Source organism: Bombina bombina, chromosome 8 (genome assembly GCF_027579735.1).
Source record: "Bombina bombina isolate aBomBom1 chromosome 8, aBomBom1.pri, whole genome shotgun sequence".
Classification (NCBI taxonomy): Eukaryota; Metazoa; Chordata; class Amphibia; order Anura; family Bombinatoridae; genus Bombina; species Bombina bombina.
The window spans coordinates 190,515,800-190,542,980 of NC_069506.1; the positions used below are offsets into that span (position 1 = coordinate 190,515,800).

General features: G+C 36.2%; 1 protein-coding gene across 1 annotated transcript in view; it reads left to right on the forward strand.

Moving 5' to 3' along the window:
- TRPM4 (transient receptor potential cation channel subfamily M member 4) overlaps positions 1-27,181 on the forward strand; it is a 167,050-nt gene that overhangs the window by 122,374 nt on the left and 17,495 nt on the right. The window contains exons 15-22 of the mRNA XM_053690797.1: positions 5,335-5,447; positions 5,596-5,694; positions 8,214-8,648; positions 11,519-11,651; positions 12,860-13,034; positions 14,175-14,343; positions 22,573-22,754; positions 26,576-26,708. Coding sequence (XP_053546772.1) covers positions 5,335-5,447; positions 5,596-5,694; positions 8,214-8,648; positions 11,519-11,651; positions 12,860-13,034; positions 14,175-14,343; positions 22,573-22,754; positions 26,576-26,708 — 1,439 coding nt within the window. The remainder of the gene's footprint in view (positions 1-5,334; positions 5,448-5,595; positions 5,695-8,213; positions 8,649-11,518; positions 11,652-12,859; positions 13,035-14,174; positions 14,344-22,572; positions 22,755-26,575; positions 26,709-27,181) is intronic.

Here is a 27,181-nt window from a genome sequence, read left to right on the forward strand (position 1 = left end):
TGACTTTATTGGTGAACAGGGGCCCTGCGAGTCCCCATTGGATTTATTACTGTTTTGCAAAATTTTGAATGTCTTATTTTGTTTCTTTTATTTAGTTAAACAAAACCTGTTGTGTAGGGTCAGAAGACCCAGTACTATACTTGACTTTATTGGTGTAAATGGGCCCTGCGAGTCCCCATTGGACTTGTTACTGTTTTGCAAAATTTTGAATAAAAAAAAAAAAAAAAAAAAAATTTAACTAGTGTTTGCGAGGCGGGAGTGCGGTGGTTTAGGGGTTAATATATTTATTATAGTGGCGGCGATGTCCGGTTCGGCAGATTAGGGGTTAAAAAATGCATTTTAGTGTTTGCGATGTGGAGGGCCTCGGTTTAGGGGTTAATAGGTAGTTTATGGGTGTTAGTGTACTTTTTTGCACTTTAGTTAAGAGTTTTATGCTACGGTGTTATACCATAAAACTCTTAACTACTGACTTTAAAATGCGGTACCAGGCTTGACAGGAGAGGGTCTACCTTTCACTTTTGGTCAGACTCATAATACCGGCGCTATGCAAGTCCCATTGAAAAAATAGGATACACAATTGACGTAAGTGGATTTGCGGTATTTTCGAGTCTGGACGAAAAAGTGAGCGGTAAGCCTGTACCTTCAAGACTCATAATACCAGTCGGTGTTAAAAAGCAGCGTTGGGACCTCTCAACGCTGCTTTTTAACCCTGGACGAAAAAGTGAGCGGTGAGCCTGTACCTTCAAGACTCATAATACCAGTGGGCGTTAAAAAGCAGCGTTGGGACCTCTCAACGCTGCTTTTTAACCCTAACGCACAACTCGTAATCTAGCCGATAAAATGCTCAGTCACTGATATATCAAACATCAGGAAAGAGATATATAGATTTTATCAAAGGGAGAGAGATAGGGGCACCCTTGGTAAACCAGATTATGTTATACAGCAAATATAACAGTGGGTGAGATAACTTTAAATGATGTACTGATATCTCCTAGGAATAATCTCAATCTCAAATGGATGGTATATACCACAATAAGTGAATATAACGTATCACAATTGTATAGATAATAACCTATAATAATGTGTCATCAGAGAAATATATTAATCACAGATGGATGGGTGATATATAAACCAATGATACAGTAATATGGAAAATGTCCTATAACAATGTATCAGTGGATATATTAATCACATTTAAATTTATATAGGTGATATATAAACCAGTGTAATACAATGTTTCTAATAGAAATTGACAGAGAACAGGTTAGAATCAATATACAAACAGAAAATTGCTATATATTGCAATAAGTTTACAATATATATGGTAACAGTATATGGATTTAGTCAAAGTGATAGAAAATTAAAAATATATGGTAGAAAAGTCCCAAATGATATGATAAGTGATGGTATCACAGATTTAATGGTTGATTCGGGTCAAGGCAGCAGTCTGTGTAAGGATCAAGGCCCAGATTCTGAGTCAAATATCTGTAGACAACATAAAAGGACAGAAGCGCCACATGGCCCAATATTGTTTGACAAATAAGAACAAAAATCAGTGAAATGACACACTCACATTTGGTGAGCCACCCCTAGTGGTGTAGAGGAAGCGGCCTGGGATCATATACAGTCACCCAGCAGACTGATCTTCAATGGCTGATCAATGCCCTGTAGAAGAATTAAACAAATACAGCGCCAATATGGCCTAGTATTGTATGAACAAGTGATCACAGTAGTATGTGGTAAAAAAATATACTCACATTTAGAAAAGCACCTCCCTTGGTGCACTAGAGGCAAACTGGGATCAAACAGTCACCCAGTAGACTGATATCCGGTAAGACAGGAACTCCCAAAGTCCAAATAGGAGCCAATGCGAAATAGAGGTCTGGCAGCAAGTGGTAAGTGTAATCAAAACTTACTTTATTAAAATAGATAAAAACTAGCAACGCGTTTCTCATCCAACCATTGGATGCTTCATCAGCCTTAATACAAATGAGTAAAAAACACTTGCTATAAATGCCAAATCTATTAACCTATACAATGTATAACACCTGGAGTGGGTGTTAGCTAATTAAACCTGTGAAAATAGATCACATGAGCTTGCCCTAAATAAATAAATAGTCTGTATATACTTAACATCATTATTAAACATCAATGAATAATTAAACAATGCATGACATTAAAAGGTGTGACAATCAGCAAAACATACACATAACCAAAATGATGCTAAAAAGAAAATAGTGATATAGTAGGAGTGATCTTTATTCTATCCTAACATACTTTAGATATGTTGTTATATCTCAGATGGTAATCGTATACATGAAATGAACATATATAGATTTTATCAGATTAAGTCCACAAAAACAATAAATAGAATAAAATAAATGTCCCACTGTGTGATAAAACATACACGTTTTATCCCCAAAGCCTCGACGAAGAAGAGCGTGTCTCTTTGAAACGCGTAAGGCTGCAAGGTTATTGCAATAGGGGCGCCTGGCTTCCGAGATTACATCGCTTCCACGCTATTCTTTTTTGGATTATTTCTACATCCATGATATTGTATTTTATTGCATGCCCAACTGATACCTCATATATGATTGAGGGTATAAAGTGTGAGTACCTCTCTTATGGATCACAATAGAGATCAGCTGTTATTGTTGTTTTAACGCCATAATAAAACAGTATTACACTATGTATTCCCGGTGGACTGTGGCTCCCTCCTTTGACACCCATTTCTTACCTCATATGATTGCGGGTTCATCCTGTAAGTACCCTGTCTGACTGGTGTTGGGATATAACCAGTTTATAAGTGAAGATCACACCGTTTGGCATTTATTTTATTCTATTTATTGTTATTGTGGACTTTATCTGATAAAATATATATATCTCTTTCCTGACGTTTGATATATCAGTGACTGAGCATTTTATATGTAGTATTACCCTTGTTATTTTACCCATATATTTGCTCACATTTCCTTTGTCTTTTTACCATTGTCTTTTCATTTTTGTTACTTTGTCTATATTTTAATTTTATTTAGCTTTAGCTTTTATTGTTGGAACATCTTTGTCTTAATTTTGATCCTGTGTAGACTTAGTTTTACCCCTCCTAGTGCGCTGGACTTTTCCTTGTTTTTGATATATATCTAAACAATAAAAGCGTTTGATATTATTACGGTGAGTGCCTTCCCCTTGTGTGCTTCTCTCTGTGTGTATTTAGTCTCCCTATGGGAAAAAGGGGAAACCAGACGTGGACTCCTTGCTCAGTGTTCTTAGAGGAGTATGGCTACACCTCTCTGACGAGGCCCAATGAAGGCTGAAACGATCGTCTGGGGTTGCTGTGTTCTTTGTTCAGAGAGAAATTGCCTGGTATTTTGGCGCTGGACTGACCGTAATAGGCGGGATCAGACTGATATACTACAGGAAAGTTCTTCTCTGTGAAAAGCATTACTGGGCTAAAAGAAGCTGCACCCAGGTGGTAAATCGCCATAGAACAGGCTAACAATAGTATTGAGCCAGTTGTTCCTTCCTGTGAGTGTGCTTCTCTGTGTGTATATATATATATATATATATATATACACACATTGGAGTCCTTTGCAGTAAAATACCTGAAACACCTGCAGTAAAATACCTGAAACACCTGACGTGCAGAATGGCGATCGCCGTAATGCAACCCCATTAATGTCTATGGGGAAAAGAAAATTACATTTAAACATGACACCCTAACATAAACCCCAAGTCTAAACACCCCTAATCTTTTGTTACACAAAATTATAACTACTGCTCTCAGATGGCGATAAGGATTGTGTCGGTAGGTATAGTCTGTAACGCAAGCTTTTTAGCCTCGTCGCACAACCTGTAATACCGGCGCTATTAAACTCCCACGCAAAAACGTCATTTGTTTGAGTGCAGGATTGACGTTGTGTTACAGGATAAAATGCTTGCGGTATAGCTATATTGACATGACTCCCAATAGTGTATTACTGCTTTTACACTGAAATTGCCATTTTTTCAGCGTTAAAAGCTGCAACGCAAAACTCGTAATCTAGGTGTATGTATTTTACACTTTAAATTTAATACAAAAGAATTAGTTATCTTAAGTGTTATGTAAATATTAAATATAAAATAATGTTTAATACTTATTATAGATACTGGTGTGTGTGTATATATATATATATTTATATATTCTATGGATTATTTAGATTTTTTTATAACATCTATAATAATAATTATTAATAATAATTGTTAAGATTTTTCATATATATAGGTATACGTATATACAGATATATAGATCCAAAGTACCAGCACTCACTATTTAGTACAGTAATCCTATGCCGGGGTGCTCTCAGAGTATCCATATAGAAGTTCAAAGAAAATAGAGGCACTCTCCGTGTGCAAAAGTGTTTAATCAAGTATTACAGAGTTAACGTTTTTGGGCTGTGATGCCCGTCCTCAGACACTGTTTTTTTCAGGAGTCTGAGGACGGGCATCACAGCCCGAAAACGTTAACTCTGTAATACTTGATTAAACACTTTTGCACACGGAGAGTGCCTCTATTTTCTTTGAACTTCTATATATATATATATATATATATATATATATATATATATATATACAGTGTATATTTGTGTGTGTATATATATATATATATATATATATATATACTGTATATATATATATATATATATATATATATATATATATATATATATATTTACAATAAAAATAACATTTTCCTGCATGTAAAAAACATTAGAATATGAAATAGTAATAGCTCCTGTCGGGTTAGTGCGTGAGCAATAAGTGTTTTTCTTCTGCGCTCTCCAGTCCTGAAGTTAGTGTGCAAAAGTTTTACTTTCAACTTGTAAAACGCGCGTTAACCTGTGCGCAAAAAGATTACTTCTAGTGTTGTCTATGCTCGAGCGGGAGCGCTAAATAGCGCGTCACTTGTAATCTAGCCTAATGTGTTTTACATCTTAGCAACACAGCACCATATGGCAACAGTGTTTGCAACTGTATTAGTAACGATTTTATACATTGTTGTAGACACTGCTTACCTCTTGTGATCAATGATGTAACAGTATTATAACATTGGCAGCAGTGTATAAAACAATGGGGGGGGGTTTAACATATAATACACACTCCCAAGCCTACCTTGGTATACTATTCAATAAAGAATACCAAGAGAACAAAGTACATTTTATAAAGTTAATTAGAAACTGCAGGCTGTATTTAAGTCATATTGACTTTTAAGTCTCTTTATTCAATTAACAGGTTTTACTACACTTTGAGCTGCATTATTTTAAACAATATTTAGTAAAAACGTGTTGTGTTTTGCAGTCCATGTTAACAGAGAATTGGTGGGGACAGATGGCCCAGAACACACCTGTATGGGCGATGATGCTAACATTCTTCTGCCCACCGCTCATTTACACTGACCTGATTGAATTCAAGTGAGTAGTATCAACACCAATTAGATGTCATGTTTCCCTTGATTGACCTTTTTAACATCAGACTTAAATGAATACAATGTTTGAGAAATCTCTAAAAGAGATTTGTTTTTTTAGTTTTCTGACAACCCCCCATTTTATTTTTATCTAGGTCCGTTGATAATGAGAATGGAGTAGAAAACCCTCACAGAATGGAAATGGATAGCTTGGATATTGACATTAAGACCACTGTGGCTGAAATAATGGAAACGTGAGTAAATATTTCACCATTTTAGATAGAGGAAGATGTTATCGATCTTAATCTTTTTTTTTGTAAAAGGACATCAAACTCAACATCTAATGTCCCCTGAAATGTTTAATTAAAGAAAATAAACCAACATTGCAATGTACTTTCATACTTTTTTACCTGCTTTTTTGCTGTCAAATCTAAGAAGTGCACCAAAAAACGAAGTGCTGCAGACTGTAGATAAAACATCCAATTTATTCAAATACCATTAAAAATGTTATAGCAACAACAGCTGAAAAAAAGGAATGTGCTGTATCCATAGACTGGCTTACGTGTTTCGGCGTTATGCCATATTTATAGCCCTAAAGTTTATCATTGGTATAGCCTCATTTAAATACATAAGCAGTACACGATCGGTTAAAAAATAGGATACACCTCCTTATAACTCACTTCTCATTGGTGATAAGTATTAAATGTCATTGTTAAGAAATTTAAGCAGTGTCCTTGGTACATTCCTCCTTCAATAGAGACTGGAGTGAATTTATCATACTTATAGGGACATAATAGTACAAAAACGGCATGCTCTAATTATAGCACTAGCGAACTACATACTGTAGTTAAAGTAAAGCTCAGGAACCGCAGAGAATTGAGCCAACCAGCAGCTGGGTCATGGGACTGCCACTGCCGCTTGCTACTGTTAAATGTCATGCTTTAACAAATTAGAGCATGTCATTTTTGTGCTACAATGTCTCTAAGTATGTTGGGCTAAATCTACACTCTCTAGTGCAGTGCTTTCCAAACTGTGTGCCGCAACACATTAGTGTGTCGTGGCAGTGTGTAGGTGTGTCGCGCCAAGTGCAGAACATTTTGCGGTAGGGCACTGTGGAGCTCCGCCTCCCTTACTCGACTCCCTTGGTCCCTCCCCCAGATCTTCCGAATGCTAGTGTGACTGGAGGTGTCGGAGCGGTAGGGCGGACCAAGGCTGTGAGCGAACATGGTCAATAGGTAAAAGTGCTCCGAGGCCGACAGCACTCCCAAGCTTAAAAATTGGGAGACATATTAGACCCGAGAAGGGGAAGAAAAACCACTAGACCACCAGGGAAATGTGAGTGAAACAACTGAGTTTCCGCCACCATCTTGTGAGAAGCGCCATCCGAGAGTAGCTGCATAGATGCACTGTGATTTAACAGCTTTCAGATGTCTCCTGGCAGTGATCTTTAATCCATATAAATAATGTGAGGAATCTGGTCTTAGCACTATTTTTTTTTGTTATGTATATTCAGATCCTTTGGATCTAGGCTTATTACAGCAGCAGCTATAGGACCTCTTATCTTTGATTGTATGCAGCACCTTTTCTGATGATTGGAACATCATATTAATTAGTAGCCATTAGAACACTTGTCCATAGCTTCTGGCTACAATGTACGAATATACTGTGTTCTGCTGCATGAAGATATACTGTATGTTTTCCCTAACAGAAACTCATATGTGTACCCTCTGAATCAAAACTGAATAACTGTGTCGCCAAATGATGTAGGTCTAAAAAGTGTGTCACCAACATGAAAGGTTTGGAAAGCTCTGCTCTAGTGATTGGATAGTTCAGAGCACAAGCTCATTTACATCTATCTCTAACTGGCCACAAATGAGAACAGAAACATGACTCCTATCAGGCTTTTAAGGAAGTGAACTGTTCTGAATTTGCAAAACATTCTAAATTAGGTTATTTATTTATTTATTTTTAATGCTGTGCTTAATTTCTGATATATGCTCTGAGTGTAATGCCCCTTTAAATCTTTATCCAGTTAACATGTAAATAGGTGTTATTTTCTTTTGCCTATATATGCTGTAAAGTTAGTAGTGACCCTGGATCAGCTTTTCAATAAGAAAATCAGAAAGATGACATTGAAACATCCAAACTGCACTCATAGTTCGATTTAAAGGGACATGACACGCAAACATTTTCTTTCTTGATTTATATAGAGAATACAATTTTAAACAAATTTCCAATTTACTTCTATTATTTAATTTGCTTCATTCTTTAGATATCCTTTGTTGAAGAAATAGCAATGCACAGGGTGAGCCAATCACACGAGGCATCTATGTGCAGCCACCAATCAGCAGCTTCTGAGCTTATTTAGATATGATTTTCAACAAAGGATATCAAGAGAATGAAGCAAATTAGATAATGTAATTAAACTGAAAAGTTGTTTAAAATTGCATGCTCTTTCTAAATCATGAAAGAAAAACTTTGGGTTTCATGTCCATTTAAGTCAAGATTTACATAATTTGTTAAATTGACAGAATTTTGAGATTACAATTTTTATAGTAGTTTGTTTAGTTAAAATAATAAGGCTTATTCTAATTTAAAAAAATGTGCATTTTTTTAAATCCAGTAGCAAACCCATTATACTTTTAAACCCATTAAAGGGATATCGTACAATAAATACATTTACAGATCATTTTTGGAAACTTGTTGAATATAAATGTATATTGATCTCTATGCGTCTCTTCAGTAAGATCAATTCTTGTATTTTTGTTGGCAGAGAAGACAATATTAAGGATAATACAGATGGAGTAGAAATCAAAACGGGAAGTGCTGATAAATCTAAACTTTCAGTTGTCCCTGAGGCTGATATCACTAAGGAGAAGAAGCGGCCAGCCTGGTTGCGCCGGTGGAAGCAGTTCTGGAGTGCGCCAGTGACGGCTTTCCTAGGCAATGTAGTAATGTACTTCACTTTCCTATTCCTTTTCTCTTATGTGCTCTTAATGGACTTTAAACTACCACCTCCGGATGGTCCATCAAACTCTGAGATCATCCTTTATTTTTGGATTTTCACTATGGTGTGTGAAGAGATAAGGCAAAGCTTCTTTGTGGGGACAATGCCTGTGGCACAAAAAGTCAAACAATATCTACAGGACTCATGGAATCATGTTGACATCACCGCCTTGCTGCTTTTCATCATAGCTGTCGTCTGCAGGTAAGAAAGAATTAATAAGCGCTAACACGACAGTAGGGTGGATAGAAAATTATTTCACGCAACACATTGCCATTGAATTACTGCAGCCTATAGCTTTATTTCCCTTTAGTTTGTGAATTCAATATGGGTCTTAATTTGTGCAGCCATTTAGAACTATTCCTGCTGATATTGAGTTGGTACAAGTGATCATTTTGTAAGAAAAGAAGTTCCTTTCCGATAAATGATGAGAATGGAATAATGTATGAGGTGCCTTGTTAGAACATCAAAGTACCTGTTTCTGCTGCATAAGAAAATATAAGATTTCTAGAATTGAAATGTTTATATGTTTGTAAAATAACCTTTTTAAAAGGAATAGTTAGGCTGACCATATTTCCTTTAGACAAAAACGGGACATTGAGATGTCAAAAATGGGACGGGGTTAATATTCTTTATTCATAGGAAAAAAAGTAAGATTTTAACAAAAGTTAACTTTTATGACATGAATATAAACTATTGAGCCGACAATTATCCTTAGCTCAGTTGCCCAAAATCATTGTTACATGGTGGAAAAACTGAGAAAAATGTGGAAATAGTTACTTGATAATGATAACTGTTACTTATAAAGTCTGTAGAACCAGCACTGCAGCAGCGTAATAAGTAAACTGCAAAATAAAAAATAAATAAACTACCATCATAGTTTAGTTCTAAACAACATGACAAATTACTTTTTTTATTTTGTTTTATTTTGCAGTTTACATAAGAGTCAATTGTAAGCAGTAAGAAAAGAGTGTGAAAGGTTGAAATAGTAAGCAATTTAGTAAGCATAATTAATGACAATTAAATTGATTGACTGGCACAGACACTGGTCTTACCTTGGCCGTGCACAATTCTTGCAGAACTTAGACAGTTGATCTACTTGATCCTATGTTTGTATGTTCACACTGTGACACAAGAAGATGGCAAGAATTATCTCTCTGGTGATGGTCAGCCGCTAATTCGGATGATGGCAGAGGCAGATGATCATCACATCAGATGATGACAGATCTAGTCCGACTCCTGTCCTTACTAGGCACTAGCTAGTAGTTCTAACTTCCCTCTCGTAACCAGTCTCTCTCCTCAGCTCAGTCTGACAGCTCACAACTGAGTACTGACCTGCTGTCACTTGCTTTCAATTATCACAATGATTTTAGTAAGTGGTGTGTGTGCTAAAAAATTACACTTGCGCTAGCCGCACAGTCTGATAACCCTCAAAACGGGACAAAATGAATATTATTAAAGAAACGACGGGACGGGGGAAGAAACATAAAATAACGGTACTGTCCCTTTCAAAACGGGACGTATGGTCAGCCTATGAATAATACACATTTGCACATGCTCTCTGTCCCATTACAGAGTTTAGTGCAGTGTTTAGTTAGCTTTTTGTGAGCTCTGGAATATAAGGAATTTCTAAAAAGAATAAGGTTTCTTTAAAAAAGGGCATGCTTTATAAATTTAATTGATTTGCAGCTAGAATGCACACGGCTGAAAGCTTGTCAGGCAACAAGAATCTAAAGCCAGCAGGAACTTATTTAAACATTAAACAATATAGTCACATGCTGCTAGGCACAAGGCTGTTTACTACATAAGGAGTACAGAAAGGCAGATAAGCATCCGCAGCACTGCAATATAACCAAACTCTGTAGTTCTACTCTGTGCTGTGTTGTTTATCTGCTTTTTGTGGATATTGCAATTTATAATTAGGATTCAAGAACCTGTATTGTATGACTCATATTTCCTTTACAAATAGAGGATATTCACTGTATAATAACATTGGATTTTTTTTTATCACATTTATACTCATTATTTATTGTTTTTCAGCTATTGCACTTTTACAATATGTGGGAAAATGTTTGTTTTTTATGTTGCAGCTGGGAGGGTTAAATCTTGTTTTAATGGCTTAGTTTGCTGAAAGACAGTAGTCAGATGTTTGATGTACTTCAGCCGGATGCTTCTCTCTAGGTCGTTAAGTTTATTTTATTAAAGTGATAGTAAACCCAATTCTTTTATTTCATGATTCAGATAGAGCATGCAATTTTAAGCAACGTTCTAATTAACTCATATTATAAATTTTTCTTCGTACTCTTGGGGGCCGATTTATCATTGGTCTGTCCGACATGATCTGCTCAGCGCATCATGTCCGACAGACATTGATGAATGCCGACAGCATATTTATCATTGCACAAGCAATTCTTGTGAACTGCTTGTGCAATGCCGCCCCCTGCAGATACGCAGCCAATCGGCCGCTAGCAGGGGGTGTCAATCAGCCCAATCGTGTAGGATCAAGCGGAGCTTGATAATTCGGTCCCTTGGTATCTTTATTTGAAAATCAGGAATGTAAGCTTAGGAGTCAGCCCATTTTTGGTTCAACACATGGGTAGTTCTTGCTGATTGGTGGGTAAATGTAGCTACCAATTAGCAAGCTCTACCCAGGGTTCTGAATCAAACATGGGCCGGCTCCTAACCTTACATTCTTGCTTGTTAAATAAAGATACCAAAAGAACAAAGATACTTTGATAATAGGAGTAAATTAGATAGCTGCTTAAAATTGCATGATCTATCTGAATCATGAAAGAAAACATTTGGGTTTACTATCCCTTTAATATTTATGCACGTGTGTCTTTCTGTATATACATTATGCGTGTGCATGTTTTCATATGTGTGTGCCTGTATCTGTGTGCATGTGCCTTTCTGTGTCAGTATCTAAATGTATGTTTTGTTCTCACAAAATATTTATTATAACCATAAAACTCTACTGAATACTCTTATGTTTTATAGACAGAAGCCCCTGGCTTTTATTAATATTTTTTCGGCTCAAAATAGAGCCCTATATAACTTTGTATATCTTTCTACAGGATGTTTTATTTTTCGTATGAATCTGGACGCACCATCCTATGTTTTGACTTCATGATTTTCACATTAAGATTGATTCACATATTTGCTGTCAACAAGCAACTGGGCCCTAAAATTATCATTGTTCGGAAAATGGTGGGTGACTGAGACCAAAAGACATAGTATGTCTAATATACAGTATATAGTGTCTATACTTACAAATACCAATGCTTCAGTGTGTTGGTTTATATACATAATGAATATATACATAATATATAAAAGGATTCAGTTTCTCAAGTGATTCTTGAATAATATTTAAATTACTTTATACTGCTTTCAATAACTCATTTATTGTGTTTGTGTGATGGGTATCAAAAATTGAAGCATATGCTGTAAACTAATAGGTTACCGAAACCAAGCCTTTTTCATCATGCAGATATCATGCTGAATAGGAGCAGTTTAGTCTACAATGCTGATTATTACCTTAAAGGAAAACAAAGTCAAAATTAAACTTATATGTTTCAGATAGAGCATGACATTTTAAACAACTTTGCAATTTACTCCTAGGGACTGAATTATCATGCTACTAATGCAGCATTTACCGAGCGAGCCTTCAGGCTCGCCCGAAACAAAAGTTAAGAAGCAGCGGTCACCCGCTGCTCCTTAACTCATCCGCAGACAGCAATCAACCCGATCAGATACGATCGGGTTGATTGACACCCCCTGCTAGCGACCGATTGGCCGCAAATGTGCAGGGGCGGCATTGCACAAGCATTTCACTAGAAATGCTTGTGCAATGATAAATGCCGACAGCATATGCTGTCGGCATTTATCGATGTGCGGCAGACATGTCCGCCCGCACATTGATAAATCTACCCCCTAATATCTAATTTGCTTGTTCTCTTGGTATACTTTGTAAAAGGCATACCTACATAGGCTCTACTGTCATTGGCTCACCTAATGGGTTCAGCTAGTTCCCAGTAGTGCATTGCTGCTCTTTCAGCAAAGGTACCAAGAGAATTAAACTAATTAAATAACAGAAGTACACTGGAAATCTGTTTTAAAACTGCATGCTCAACCTGAATCATGAAAACATTTGTTGGGGGTGTTATGTCCCTTTAATATTCCTGTTTATTCAAGCAAAATAAGACCTAATTTTCTGATCCCAATAGAATAAGGGCCTTGTCGCACTTAAAAATTCCTTTCGGAGTTGTTATTTTCAAACTGTTTTGTTTTAGAATTATTATTATTTTTTTCCTATGGTATTTTCAGAAAATGTATTTTCTAGTTACTAAACTCAACTAAAACATATTTTGGAACATGATATATATAAAAAAATAACAAAAACCTGTCTGTTTTTACAGATGAAAGATGTCTTCTTCTTCCTCTTCTTCTTGGGTGTTTGGTTAATTGCTTATGGGGTTGCTACAGAGGGTCTACTCCATCCCACTGACATGCGCCTTATATGGATCTTTCGCCGTGTCTTCTACAGGCCATTTTTGCAGATTTTTGGTCAGATTCCATTGGATGAAATTGATGGTAAGTATTCATAGTCCAATTACAAAGCCAGTATTATAGACGTGCATCCTAATGATTTACAATATCAAACGTTCTATTTGCTATAAATAAATTCCATAAAACATAATTGAAATGACAAGACAGTAAACAAATAAATGACACCACATGATCTTATGACACAAGCCAACCAGTCACACTGTTTAAGCTCTTCACACTGGCATAGAAAGTAAAGATGTGCTGCAGTAGCATTTATGTCACCAATTTTTAAAAAGAAAAAGTCTAATTTATTACTCCCCTGGAGTAGAAATATCAGTAATCCTAGGTTTAAAAGGACACTCAAGTCAAAATTAAACTTTCATGATTCAGATAGAGCATGCAAATTTAAACATCTTTAAAATGTACTTCCATTAACAAAATGTGCACCGTCTTTATATATTTACACTTTTTGAGTCACCAGCTCCTACTGAGTATGTGCAAGAATTCACAGAAAATACGTAATTGTCCGACCGGGGAGACTGACAGCTCCTGCCCGCGCGTGATTGGCTGTGCGCGGGCAGGGGGTCGAAATTGCGCTCAAGCGCAAAATAGTGCTCGTGTGCAATGCTGAATTCCACCAGCTGAATTCAGCCCGCCAGAGGCGAGCTGCGGGGGACAGTGGCGCGTATATGTGCCCCTGTCCGTCACAGCTTTATAAATCCACCCCTAAATGCTATTTCATTGTCTTGTTATCATGCATTTGCTGATTTTGCAAATCTACGGTATTTACTGGTCCTTTAAGTAAATGTCTGGTAGTGTTAGGTGGCGTTTGACACCTCTGCTCAGGCCCAGATCTAGTGGTGCTTCCCACCTCTGTTTATTATTGTAGCACCTACACAACTCAGTGGTGCCAGCTGCCCTGCACTTGCAAGGTAATGTCATTTTCACATGCCCAGTGCTCATTGAAAAAGAAGGAAAGAGATAAAGGAGGTACAACTAGGTTATAAAAAGAAAAATAAATAAAGTAGGAACATAATGTAGAAGGTTTGATCTCCCCCTAGTCCTCCTGCACTCTTTATATTTAGCTGTGTGGTCATCTTTTTGTAACTCATGTATGGTCTATAATCGCCGGTTCCCTCTGTTGTTCAGCTCACCTTTCCTTTGTTTATTTTCTTTTACATCAAGCTGCAAAGTTTTCAGCATCCAATTGCACAAACGACCCAGTGGCCATAATGATGGAAGAAGCACCGCCATGCACCAACACATATGCCAACTGGCTTGTCATTCTCTTACTTGTTGTATTCCTGCTGGTTGCCAACATCCTGCTATTGAACCTACTGATTGCTATGTTCAGGTAACTGCTGAATACGCTGCAGAATAAAATGTTCACCATCAGAGGATCTGTATACAGGATAAAAACTTTAAAATAATTTAAAACTGTCATTTTATTAGCAACATTTTCATTGTTTTGCAGTCCAGGGACACACCACACAAAAAGCTTTATCTTATCTTGTTTGATGTGGCCCATTAGGGATAGATATAAGTGAGCCCTTACACTGATTAATCATTTTACGTAATTTTGCAAGGATAGTGATCTGGATCCTGCAGAATACTTTTCCAACCACTCTTAGCCAGTATAAAAACTACAATTTTCAATAAAATTACGAATGGAGCTTAATTAAACATTTTGGGCCAGATTACTAATTAAGCACTAACCATTACGCGAAAGGGGGTTTATCACGAGTGTTTGCACGCATTGGGTTTCTCACTCGTGTTACAAGTTGAAAAGTAAATGCGATTGCTTTAGCGCAATTCAAGTTAACGCTCGTTTGGTTAGCGCGTCCTTAGAGCTCTGCTTAACTGTTTCACAAAACAAAAAAGTGTCACAAAACACATCAAAAATACATTACAAAGTATAGTTACACACATAACGCCATCTAATAACAATTATTTAAAAAAATATTGCATAAAAAAGTTATAAGGGCTCATAGATATGAGATCTCAGGTGTTAGGCAAAAAAAGACAGACAAAGGGCTTTAACATTGAGATACATGTCTAAATATGTATAGGTATGTGAATATATATATATATATATGTTTATATATGTCTGTTCATATGTATTTATATGTGTATATAAGTATTTAAAGACATATATAGACATATAAACACATATGTATACATATATAGACATTATATAAAAGTGCATTGGAGCCTTTTCCCTTTAAGTAAATGAAAACATGTAAAATCATATTTAATTAATATTCTTATTTAATAAAGCTTTAAAAGGGACACTGAACCCACATTTTTTTCTTTCATGATTCAGATTGAGCATGCAATTTTAAGCAACTTTCTAATTTACTCCTATTATCTATTTTTCTTTGTTCTCTTGCTATCTTTATTTGAAAAAGAAGGCAGACAATTTTTGGTTCAGGCCACTGGACAGCAGTTGTTTATTGGAGGGTGAATTTATCCACCAATCAGCAAGAACAACCCAGGTTGTTCACCAAAAATGGGTCGGCATCTAAACTTACATTCTTGCTTTTCAAATAAAGATACCAAGAGAATGAAGAAAATTTGATAATAGGGGGTCTATTTATCAAAGCATCAACTGAAAATACGCTTGACTTCCTCGTCGTATTTGTCGCGAGATTGATCCGCCCAGGGTCGGCTCCAGAACAAATGAAATGGGGGGGCATTTTTTTTTCAAGAGGGGGCACGCATTTAAAAAGCATGTATGAGAGTCAAAATAAGAGCAGATCTACTGTGGCAGTCCAGGGGTTACATTTATCAGATCTCTGGCTGTGCAGGAGTTAGATTTGTTTATATTTCTGGAAGTGCAGCGGTTACATGTGTCATATCTCAAGGAGTATAGGGGTTACATTTATAAGATGTCTGGCAGTGCCGCAGCAGTTACATTTACCAGATTTATGGCAGTGCAGGGGTTACATTTGTCATATCTCAGGAATGTCTCCCACATATGACACAGCCAGTGGACACTGTTTGCATGTGTAGCTCTACCAATGACCCTACTAATGATCAAATAAGCTTTTACGTGACAATAAGTTTGAGTGCCAAGCAGTACATTACTTGTACAGATATTATTAATTATATTTACCAGCACACACACAGTATATACAGTATGTATATACACACAAATTATATATATATATATATATATATATACATACATATACACACACACACACATATATATATATATATACACATACACACACAGTATATATATATATATATATATATACACACACACACACACTGTGTGTTATATATATATATATATAAATATATATATATATATATATATACACACACACACACACACTGTGTGTGTATATATATATACACACAAACAATATATATATATACACACAGTGTGTGTGTGTGTGTATATATATAAATATATATATATATATATATATATATATAATAAAACAACCTTGGGGACAAATAGGAGATGTTTTGAAACATGTAAATAATAAACATAAGGCTATTTCACTCATTGTCCCACAGCTACATCTGAAGTGTGTGTATTTGAGCACCTATAATCTGACACACATTTTACACTGATCACTGCAGATAAAGCAGGCACAATGCACACTTGTTGTGTGTGACCTGCAGTGGGGAAACCAAGGAATTCCCAATTTGCTTCTTTATCTGTGGCTGCCAGGATATAAAGCACAATAGGGAAGGGATACTACTCTTACACACACATTGGTTATACGGCTGTGTTTTCACAAAATTACTTCTGCCTTCCCTCTCACTGACTTAGCTTCTCCCAGCACTTCCTGCAGAGGTCTGATGATGTCATCATCTCACTTCAGCTCTGTAGTAAGTGGGCTAGCAGGAGGAGGGGCATTGCAAGCCCTAGGTTAACTGTGAGAGCACCAGCAGGGAAATGCAACTTTATTTGTTATCTGGTTGTAAATAGAGGAGAGTAAAGAGATTAGCTGGGCCCTCCAGTGGTGGATCTCCAGGGTCCAGTGGCTGCAAATGGTTGATGAGACATTTGGGACCTTGGACGTTCCATCACTTTTAAAATGTAAAAAAAAAAAAAAAAAAATTTTTTAAATCACTTCTTTTGCCCTGGGGGGCACAGCATTCCATTTGGGGGGCATTGCCCCCAATGCCCCCCCTTAGAGCCGACCCTGGATCCGCCGTAGTTATCAAAGTGTCAAGGTCGGCAAATGTTGAAATTTGTGATGTAATATACGATCCCGCGATCTCAATTCGACTCAGATCGATGCTTGCGTCATTGCAGATGTTTCGAATTCAGATTCAACTCTATTTGAACCTTTTTCCAAATTTATTAAACATTTAACAGGTACGTTCGCGTCTATTCTAACACAGCGTACCGAGTTTTCAATCCGCCACCCTTCAGGTCGCGGGTGCCCTAGAAGTCAATGGGAGTCTGCAAACACAGAAAGCTTATGTTCAAAGCTGCAAGAGAATGAAGTATATTACATAATAAAAGTAAAAAAACTGTATTAAAATTGTATACCCTTTCTAAGAATTGTGTTCTTGTATTCATACAATAAACATTTAGCAATTTTTGGAGGCCGGAGATGTAAAGCAGACTGAAAAAAAAAGAAAAAATTGTATACCCTTTCTAAATCAAACAATATTATTGCTCCACATTTGGTGCACTAGTAGATATAGAGATAAAAATAAAAAATACTATCGCCTAGATTTGGAATTTTGTCGGTAAAGACTTGCGTTGCTAAGCGCACCCTTAAGCCAACGCTGGTATTACAAGTTTTCTGAATGGCTGATTAGCCTCAGAAAAGTGAGAGTTGAGCCAAATTTAGCTCCACTTCAATCCTCAATACCAGCATTGCTTAAGGTAGCGGTAAGCTAGAAAAACGTGCGTGTGCACGATTTCCCCATAGGATACAATGGGGCTGAGCTGGCTGAAAAACACCTTCAAAAAAGCAGCGTTCAGCTCCTAACGCAGCCCCATTGTTTCCTATGGGAAAATACATTCTAAGTCTACACCTAACACCCTAACATGAACCCCGAGTCTAAACACCCCTAACTTTACACTTATTAACCCCTAATCTGATGCCCCCACTATCGCTGACACCTACATTATATTATTAACCCCTAATCTGCCGCTCCGGACACCGCTGCCACCTACATTATAGCTATGAACCCCTAATCTGCTGTCCCTAACATCGCCGACACCTATATTATATTTATTAACCCATAATCTGCCCCCCCCCAATGTCACCGCCACCTACCTACACTTATTAACCCCTAATCTGCCGACCGGACATCGCCGCCACTATAATAAATGTATTAACCCCTAAACCGCCACACTCCCGCCTCGCAAACACTATAATACATTTTATTAACCCCTAATCTGCCCTCCCTAACATCGCCGCCACCTACCTACAATTATTAACCCCTAATTTCCCGCCCCCAACGTCGCCGCTACTATAATAAAGTTATTAACCCCTAAACCTAAGTCTAACCCTAACACCCCCCTAAGTTAAATATAATTTAAATAAAACGAAATAAATTTACTATAATTAAATAAATTATTCGTATTTAAAACTAAATACTTACCTATAAAATAAACCCTAATATAGCCACAATATAACTAATAGTTACATTGTAGCTATTTTAGGATTTATATTTATTTTACAGGCAACTTTGTATTTATTTTAACCAGGTACAATAGCTATTAAATAGTTAATAACTATTTAATAGCTACCTAGTTAAAATAATTACAAAATTACCTGTAAAATAAATCCTAACCTAAGTTACAACTACACCTAACACTACACTATCAATAAATTAATTAAATAAATTAACTACAATGATCTAAACTAAAATACAATTAAATAAACTAAACTATATTACCAAAAAAAAACAAACACTAAATTACAAAAAATAAAAAAATATTACAAGAATTTGAATCTAATTACACCTAATCTAAGCCCACTAATAAAAAATACAAAAGTAATCAGCTCTTTTACCAGCCCTTAAAAGGGTTTTTTGCGGGGCATTGCCCCAAAGTAATCAGCTCTTTTACCTGTAAAAAAAAATACAAGACCCCCCCCCCAACATTACAACCCACCACCCACACACCCCTACTCTAAAACCCACCCGATCCCCCCTTAAAAAAAACTAACACTACCCCATTGAAGATCACCCTACCTTGAGCCGTCTTCAGCCAGCGATGTCTGTCTTTGTGACCGCTGCTTCATAACTGCTGTTTCTGGCGAGTCTTCAGAGTCGCCAGAAACAGGGGCCATCAAGCTCCATACGGAGCTTGTTAAATAGAGCCCACAGTGTAATATTTTAGACAAGCATTTTAAAATTTTAATGAAATATACATATTTAGACATGTATCTCAATGTTAAAGCCCTTTGTCTGTCTTTTTTTCCCTAACACCTGAGATCTCATATCTATGAGCCCTTATAACTTTTTTAATATAATATAATCTTAAGCTGATAGCAGAAAGGGATAGTTTACCTAACATTAAACTGTCATGATTCAGATACAGCAGAAATTAAAATTACCTCTTTACTGGCATGCTATTTTCAGTGTATTTCTTCCTTCTCTTGAATTTCTTTTTCAGTAAGAAATGTCATTTTATATGCCAGCCCATTTTATAACACCTGTGTAGGGGTGGTTTTTAAAACTAGATTGCAATCAGGAGGGGTTACACAGATACAGAGAGAAAACTGGCCCAGCTCTTAAAATATCCATTTATTGCAAATAAATACATATGATACTCTGATTACATGATCTATTTGCAATTATTCCTGCTCAGAATAATAATAAATTTACACTATATACATATAGTGGTATAAATAAACACAGAGATATGAAAGACAACATTGTTTAGAACAAATAAGGAATATAGGGAAAAGTAAATATGTTTGAAAAAGATTTCTGACATAACAAACACACACACACACACATATATATATATATATATATATATATATATATATATATATATGTTTAACATGAGAAGGGGGCACTCAGAATTGTATTAAATAGGTGTATACTCCGTGCTAGCAGTCCCAAATAATATATATCATACTTAAAAAGATAGGGTCCCAAGAAAATATATGGGACCAAAGAAGGACAAGGCTGCACTGGAAAACACTTTTAAACCAAACGTTTTATAAAGAGAGATAAGAACTCCGGATATGCCTTTACATTCAAATAAAATACAACATTAAAGGGACAGTATACTGTAAAATAGTTTTTCCCTTAATGTGTTTACAATTGCTTCTTTTACCAACTGCAGAGTAAAAAATGTATGAAAATTAGCTTTTTAAGGTTTATTTGTGTATATTAAAGATCTGATTTTGTGTTTTGAAGCCACAACCTAATAAAATGGGTTGAGCTTGTAGGTATAATCAGATCTCATTACTGTATCACATTGTGTACATATCACCTGCTGCTTTATCTTATATCTGTCCATAAAACAATCACCAGTACTTTGAGAGAACAATGGAAAATCAGCATTTTATTACCTTATCTCTGCTATATCTGACTGGAAGTGTAATTTCTTCTGCTGGCTGCGTTTACAAAGCTTATCTATAGCTGGTACGCGCGGCCACAAACTTTCAGAATAGGTGGGGATACCACATGCTAATCAACAATTTCAAATGTCAATATAAGGGTAAAGGAGCTACTTGTAAACAATTTAATACACTCCAGCATGTAAAGTGGATCATTGGGAACAAATTAAAGGGGAGAAAATTTTTGAGTAAACTGTCCCTTTAAACCAGACAACAGGCTGATGGTGCACTTCACAAAACCGCAATATTCGCAAAAGAAAAATAAAAGCTCACTGTTCCATGCTAGCATGTACTCTCACAGCCAAAACTAGGCCAGTATACTTTCCGGGCACTTAGTGTAAATTACACACTCCGGTAAAGAAACAACCAGGTACCGTCCTTAATATACTGCCAAAGCGGTTCTTCACTTGCTACACATTGTGTGAAATCTAATCTGTGCAGCTAAGGAGAATGCCACAGGTGAAGCTGTTTTGGGAGTACCTGCTCACAAGCATTGTAATTTCCGGAGAGTAGCAAGTGAAGAACCACTTTGGCAGCCTTGTCCTTCTTTGGTCCCATATATCTTCTTGGGACCCTATCTTTTTAAGTATGATATATATACATATATATATATATACATACATATACAAGTATGTGCAAAGATATATGTACAAATTCTAGCATTAATAATAATTTATATTAAAAAAAAAAAAGAGATAAAAGCATATGACTTCTAGAAATACAAATACACATTAATTTATGTGAAAGTATCATATAACAGATTTTTTTGTATAACAAATAAATATAAAAATAACTTTCTATGAGACATTGTTTGTTGAGGTATAAATGTAGCTATTTCTTGGACATTAACAGTTGAAAAATAAAAGATTAGCTTTAGAGAAATGTACTTGTTCATGGACAGTAGTGAAATGATATAAATAAAGTTTGGAAAAACCGCGACATAGATGACTGTTAGTTAACAACAGTCCGATGCTCTTCACACCGTACTTGACGCACGTGTTTTTGATGGCTTTTTTTATAAATAGGGGGATTGTATTTAGATCTGCATCAGCGATGTCTGTAGAGCGTATTGACGCCGTCTAACGCACTGAGATTGACGCTTTGATAAATACACCCCTAGGAGTAAATTTTATATATATATATATATATATATATATATAGATAGATAGATAGATAGGTTTAGATATATATTGTACCAAAATACCATCACATATATATATAGAAATATGTATTTATGAATAATTAATCATATTCTTCTGAATATGTGAAATATTAATATATCGGGTTAGTGCATTTGAGAATATGAGATCGGGTTTGCACTCAAGTATGGTGTTTTTTCCCACTTTTTTTACTTCTGTGTTGGAATACGCTATTGTGCGTGTGATATTGATATAAGTTCTGCTTTTGATGCTCGTAAGGTTAGCGCGAGAGAGAAAACAGTTTACTTTCAACTTGTAATACGAGCGCAACCCGAGGCGTGAAAAAAGCTTACTTCTAGAGGAATTAACGCTCGAGCAGGAGCATTAAATAGTGCTCCACTCATAATCTGGTCATTTATGGGGAATTAAATCTCTAGTTTAATGTCTCTGATATTTACTAGTTTTTTCTTCAGCTTTGGATGTAATATTATTTTAAAATTCTTTATAGTTTCATTATAAGTATCAACTGATTTTAATGTTGTTATCTTAAAGGACCACTATAGTGGAATTCATTAGAATCATTTTAATGCTAGCGACCCTGCTTCAAGCTTCAAGGTTGATAACAATCCTTGAGAGAAAGGTATCAAATGATTTATCTACCTAGACTTTCATGGTGCCTCTGCCTGATAGGTAGGGGTAATTACAAAACTAGGTTGTTTTCTGCGGCTCAAGCGCAATATTTTAACTATGTGTTTAACCATGTTGTGAATTAGCGCATGCATTTTTTCCATTATAATGGCCATTTAAAATAAATATTCTACTTAAATATTTAATCAAATAGAGCTGTTGTGTTTCGTACTAATATGCTTATTTTTTGTTTAGTTACACCTTTTCCAAAGTTCAAGGAAACAGTGATATATATTGGAAATTCCAGCGTTACAATCTGATTGTGGAGTATCACAATCGTCCTGCACTGGCACCGCCATTCATCATCATCAGCCACATACACACCTTTATCAAGCGCAAGATCCGCAAGGTGGAGTCTCAGAAGATAAGACATTTCAGTATGTATCTGCCTAGGGGCACTGGCCTTTCAGACTTTTTTTTTTCCTGCTACCTGTTTGTTTTTAACTTTTGACTATTTTATTTCTTATGCTGTTTTTTATTTTATTTATGTTTATGGTGCTTTTATGCCACACATAAACAAAAAATATCTCTGCCACTATCCCATGATTTGTTCCTAGCACACCATCAGAATATACACTTGGACCTTTCATAAACCTATTTATTATATACTTATTTCAGCTGCTATTTCTTTGATTTATATATTATTTAATCTGTGCTCATCTTGAGTTACACATGATACTAGTAGCAACTCTGTCATCTCTCACGGATGGTGTCCAACAAAACTTCCGGAGAGATCCCCTTCCGTGTGTCACCAAAACCTCAAAAACGCTGCCATTAATGTTGATCATATAGGTCCACAATGACTTAGATTTAAAGGGACATATGTACTTTAATTACTTTACCTGCAAATTTATACTGCAGTGCCTCGCCAATTAACCCTTTCTTTTTAGTTTCTGAATTGTAAAGCTCAAACTCCCCACACACAATTCCTTTTATGGCTGTATCTATGTTTATTGTTCTTTTAGTAGAATGCAAAAGTGAATAGGGATTATCTGATAGAGCATGCCTAGAAGCTGTGAACTCAGTTGAAATACAGACAGCTTAGCTATGTAATTAAGTTTGCTTATTTTTGAAAATCATTTTAAAATTCTTGCCAGCAATTTTTAACCAATTTTTTTATGCATCCTATTTAAAATTAATTAGCCCTTTTAGGATATTCACAGATCTCAACCTGTTTTATGGCACTTTAAAAGTCCAATTACCATATATCAACAAAAATACACAATGTAGCGCTCCCTGTCACATGTATGATCTAATTTATTTCTGGTATTGCGTCCTACTGGATCTGAGTCCTCTGGGTAGAGGAAAAGTCAGGAGGGTGTATTTTATAAAAGTTTAATAAAACTTAATTTTAAAACTGATATGGTGCTCCTCATTAATGAAAATCTCATGGATGGTGCGCTGACTGCAAATATGGATTACAAGTGGAGCTCAAAAATGTAATCACAAAATAATTTTCTATTGCTTAAGCATTTGTCTAGTACTTACTAACATCTGCATGTCAGACAGCGCGCATGTGCTAATTCCCTCACATAATAGAATTCTTTGGGGGGAGTGCAGTAAGATTTACTTGAGATAATGCTTGTGCATAAAAAATCTGCTCAAGTAGTGGATTTCTTCCTTTAGTTCCATGCTATGCTATGGCAATGAAACTAAAGCATGTAACACTTCACACACACACACACACATATATATTATATCAGATTAGGTGTGTTTTTTTATTTTTAATAATTTATTGTTTATTATTATTTTTTTCAATTTTAGATTTTTTTTTTTTTTTTTTGTAGAGTTGGGTTTTTAAATTTGTCATTTCGATTTTTTAATTGGTAGTATTTTTTTATTTTATTAGAATAGTTATGTTAGGTTAATTTATAGTTTAATGTTAGGTTTATTTTTATTTCACATGTAAGTTTTTATTTATTTAAATATAGTTATATTGTAATTTTAATTTAAAGTTAGGCAGGTGTTAGGTTTAGGGGTCAATAGTTTAATTTAATGTTTTGCGATGTGGGGGGGCCGGCAGTTTAGGGTTTAATAGGTTTATTTAGTGGCGGCTATGTGGGAGGCCCGGAGGTTTAGGGGTTAATATCTTTATTATAGTGGCGGCGATGTGGGAGGCCAGAGGTTTAGGGGTTAATAACTTTATTATAGTGGCGGCGATGTTGGGGAGCGACGGATTAGGGGTTAATATATTTAAATAGTGTTGGCGGTGTGGGTGGGTGACAGATTAGGGGTTATTAGGTTTATTGAATATTCCCGATGTGGGTGGGTGGCAGATTAGGGGTTAATACGTTTTAAATGTTTTTTTGCGATGCAGTAGGGCGGTGGTTTAGGGGTTAATAGGTAGTTTATGGGTGTTAGTGTACTTTGTAACATTTTAGTTATGAATTTTGTGAAACATTTTTGTTTCGCAAAATCCATAACTACTGGTCTCCAATAGCGGTATGGATCGTGTCGGTACAGTATAGGCTGTAATGCAAGCATTTTAGCCAGACCGCACAACCTGTAATACCGGTGCTATGAAAATCCCACACAAAAACGTCAATTTTTTAAGTGCAGAATGGACGTTGAATTACAGGCTAAAATGCTTGCGGTACAGCTATACCGACACGACTTGTAATATGTATTCCTGGCCATTACGACGGAATGGCCATTTTTTCCACATTAAAAGCCGTACTTCTAGCCGATTGTGCTCTACTTCAGTTCCATTGTTGTAGAATAGTAATTAAAGGGACAGTCTAATCCAAAATAAACTTTCATGATTCAGATTGAGAAAGTTATTTTAAACAATTTTCAAATTTACTTTTATCACCAATTTTGCTTTGTTCTCTTGGTATTCTTAGTTGAAAGCTAAACCTAGGAGGTTCATAGGCCGCCTCTTCTCTCGGGGCATTTTGACAGTTTTTCACCACTAGAGAGTGTTATTTCATGTGTGTCATATAGATCCTGGTTTCGCAACAGCCGGGCCGTGGCCCAGTACCGGGCCGTGATAGCCCTGCTGGTGGGCCCTGACCTGTCATGCCCCCACTGCACACTCTTACCCCACTGCACACAAGGGGCAGACTGAGACCAATCAAGGCCCCAGGAAAACTGTCTCACACTGACCCAAATGTATTCAAATTTATGCAAATGAACATGGTAGCCTCCCTGCCCTAACCCCAGCAGGCCCATCAACCTCCAGAGCCAGGACCCCCAACATTAAGGGCCAAAGAAAGGGCCCCCAACCTCCAGGGCCAGACCTCACACTCCATGTCCCTCACAGCGACAGACCCTCGGCAGGACCCCCACACTCCAGGGCCCCCACTAAACCCACATTGAACTGCTTAGTTACTGATAGGGCAAATCCCTGCTGCTTACTATATATATATATATATATATATATATATATATATATATATATATATATATAAATAAAAATAAAACTACCGGGCCCTGGACATGTCCAGCTAAAATTTACCGGGCCTTGAGGTCACTTTGGTTGAGAACCACTTTAGATAACACTGTGCTCACACACGTGGCGTTCAGGTGAGCCAGCTCTGATTGGCTAAAATGGATGTCTGTTAAAATAACTGAAATAAGGGGGCAGTTTGCAGAGGATTAGATACAAGGTAATCACAGAGGTAAAAAGTGTATTTATATAACAGTGTTGGTTATGCAAAACTAGGGAATGGGTAATAAAGGAATTAGCTATATACTGTCCCTTTAAATTGAGGTAGATCTTGTTTATAGATACAATATTAGAGGAAGACGTACAGTGATTTGGCTTATTTGTTATACTTGTTTTGTATTTTGATTATTACATAATTTTAGAATTGAAACATTTAAAGTTAGGATGTTTGCTCCAATTGGAGCTCTAGTTTGAAATACACAGAGTGGATTCGCCAAAGACTTCAATAACAGGGAAATACCGTAGACTTGCAAAGACTGAGAGATGGAAAAGATTCTTCTGTAATTTACATGTTGTATTTCCAATATAACAAACTGTGTATTGTGAAGAATGTTCAATAAAAATTTTAAATCTAAATTGAGGTAGATCTTTTTAACCCATTGGCTGCTAGAGAGAGTTGCAGCACTTTCTAAGCAATTTTCTGCTGTCCTTTACAGATAACCAAAAGGACAAAAACATAATCTATAACAGAAATATAGCTCTCTTCTATACATTAAAGGGTAAAAAAACAATAAACTGTTTTTTTTTCAGTGTTGGAACTGAAAGAACCCCTGGACAGCAGAATGCTCACCTGGGAGGCTGTGCAAAAGGAAAACTACCTGGTAAATCTTGCCAAGCATCAAAGAGATAGTGACAGCGAACGACTGCGCCGCACATCACAGAAGTAAGAACACAGATTTTATGTACTTATAGCCTGCGAATGGTAAATTAATGCTGTCACAGTTAGGGTTAAAAGGCTATAATACAAGTGATTATTTAATAAAATTTTCAGTATTAGACTTTAAGGTCAGAATCTCCTCGGTGACTTGTAATTTAATGAACAGCAGTTCACACTGTGGGGCATATTTATCAAAGTGCGAGTGGACATGATACGATGTAGGGTATCATGTCTGCTGCACATCGACAGCATACACATTTATCATTGCACAAGCAGTTCACCAGAACTGCTTGTGCAATACCGCCCCCTGCAGATTCATGAGGATTTAGTCCATTGTCTTTTACAAGCACATATACAATCCTAATGACAATTTACCTATAAATACAGATATCTAATAATTATAATGTATTTTCCCACTACACACAAATAGTTTATTGGGGGGTGGGGGTGTTATGTGTAGTAAGCAGTTCTGATACTGA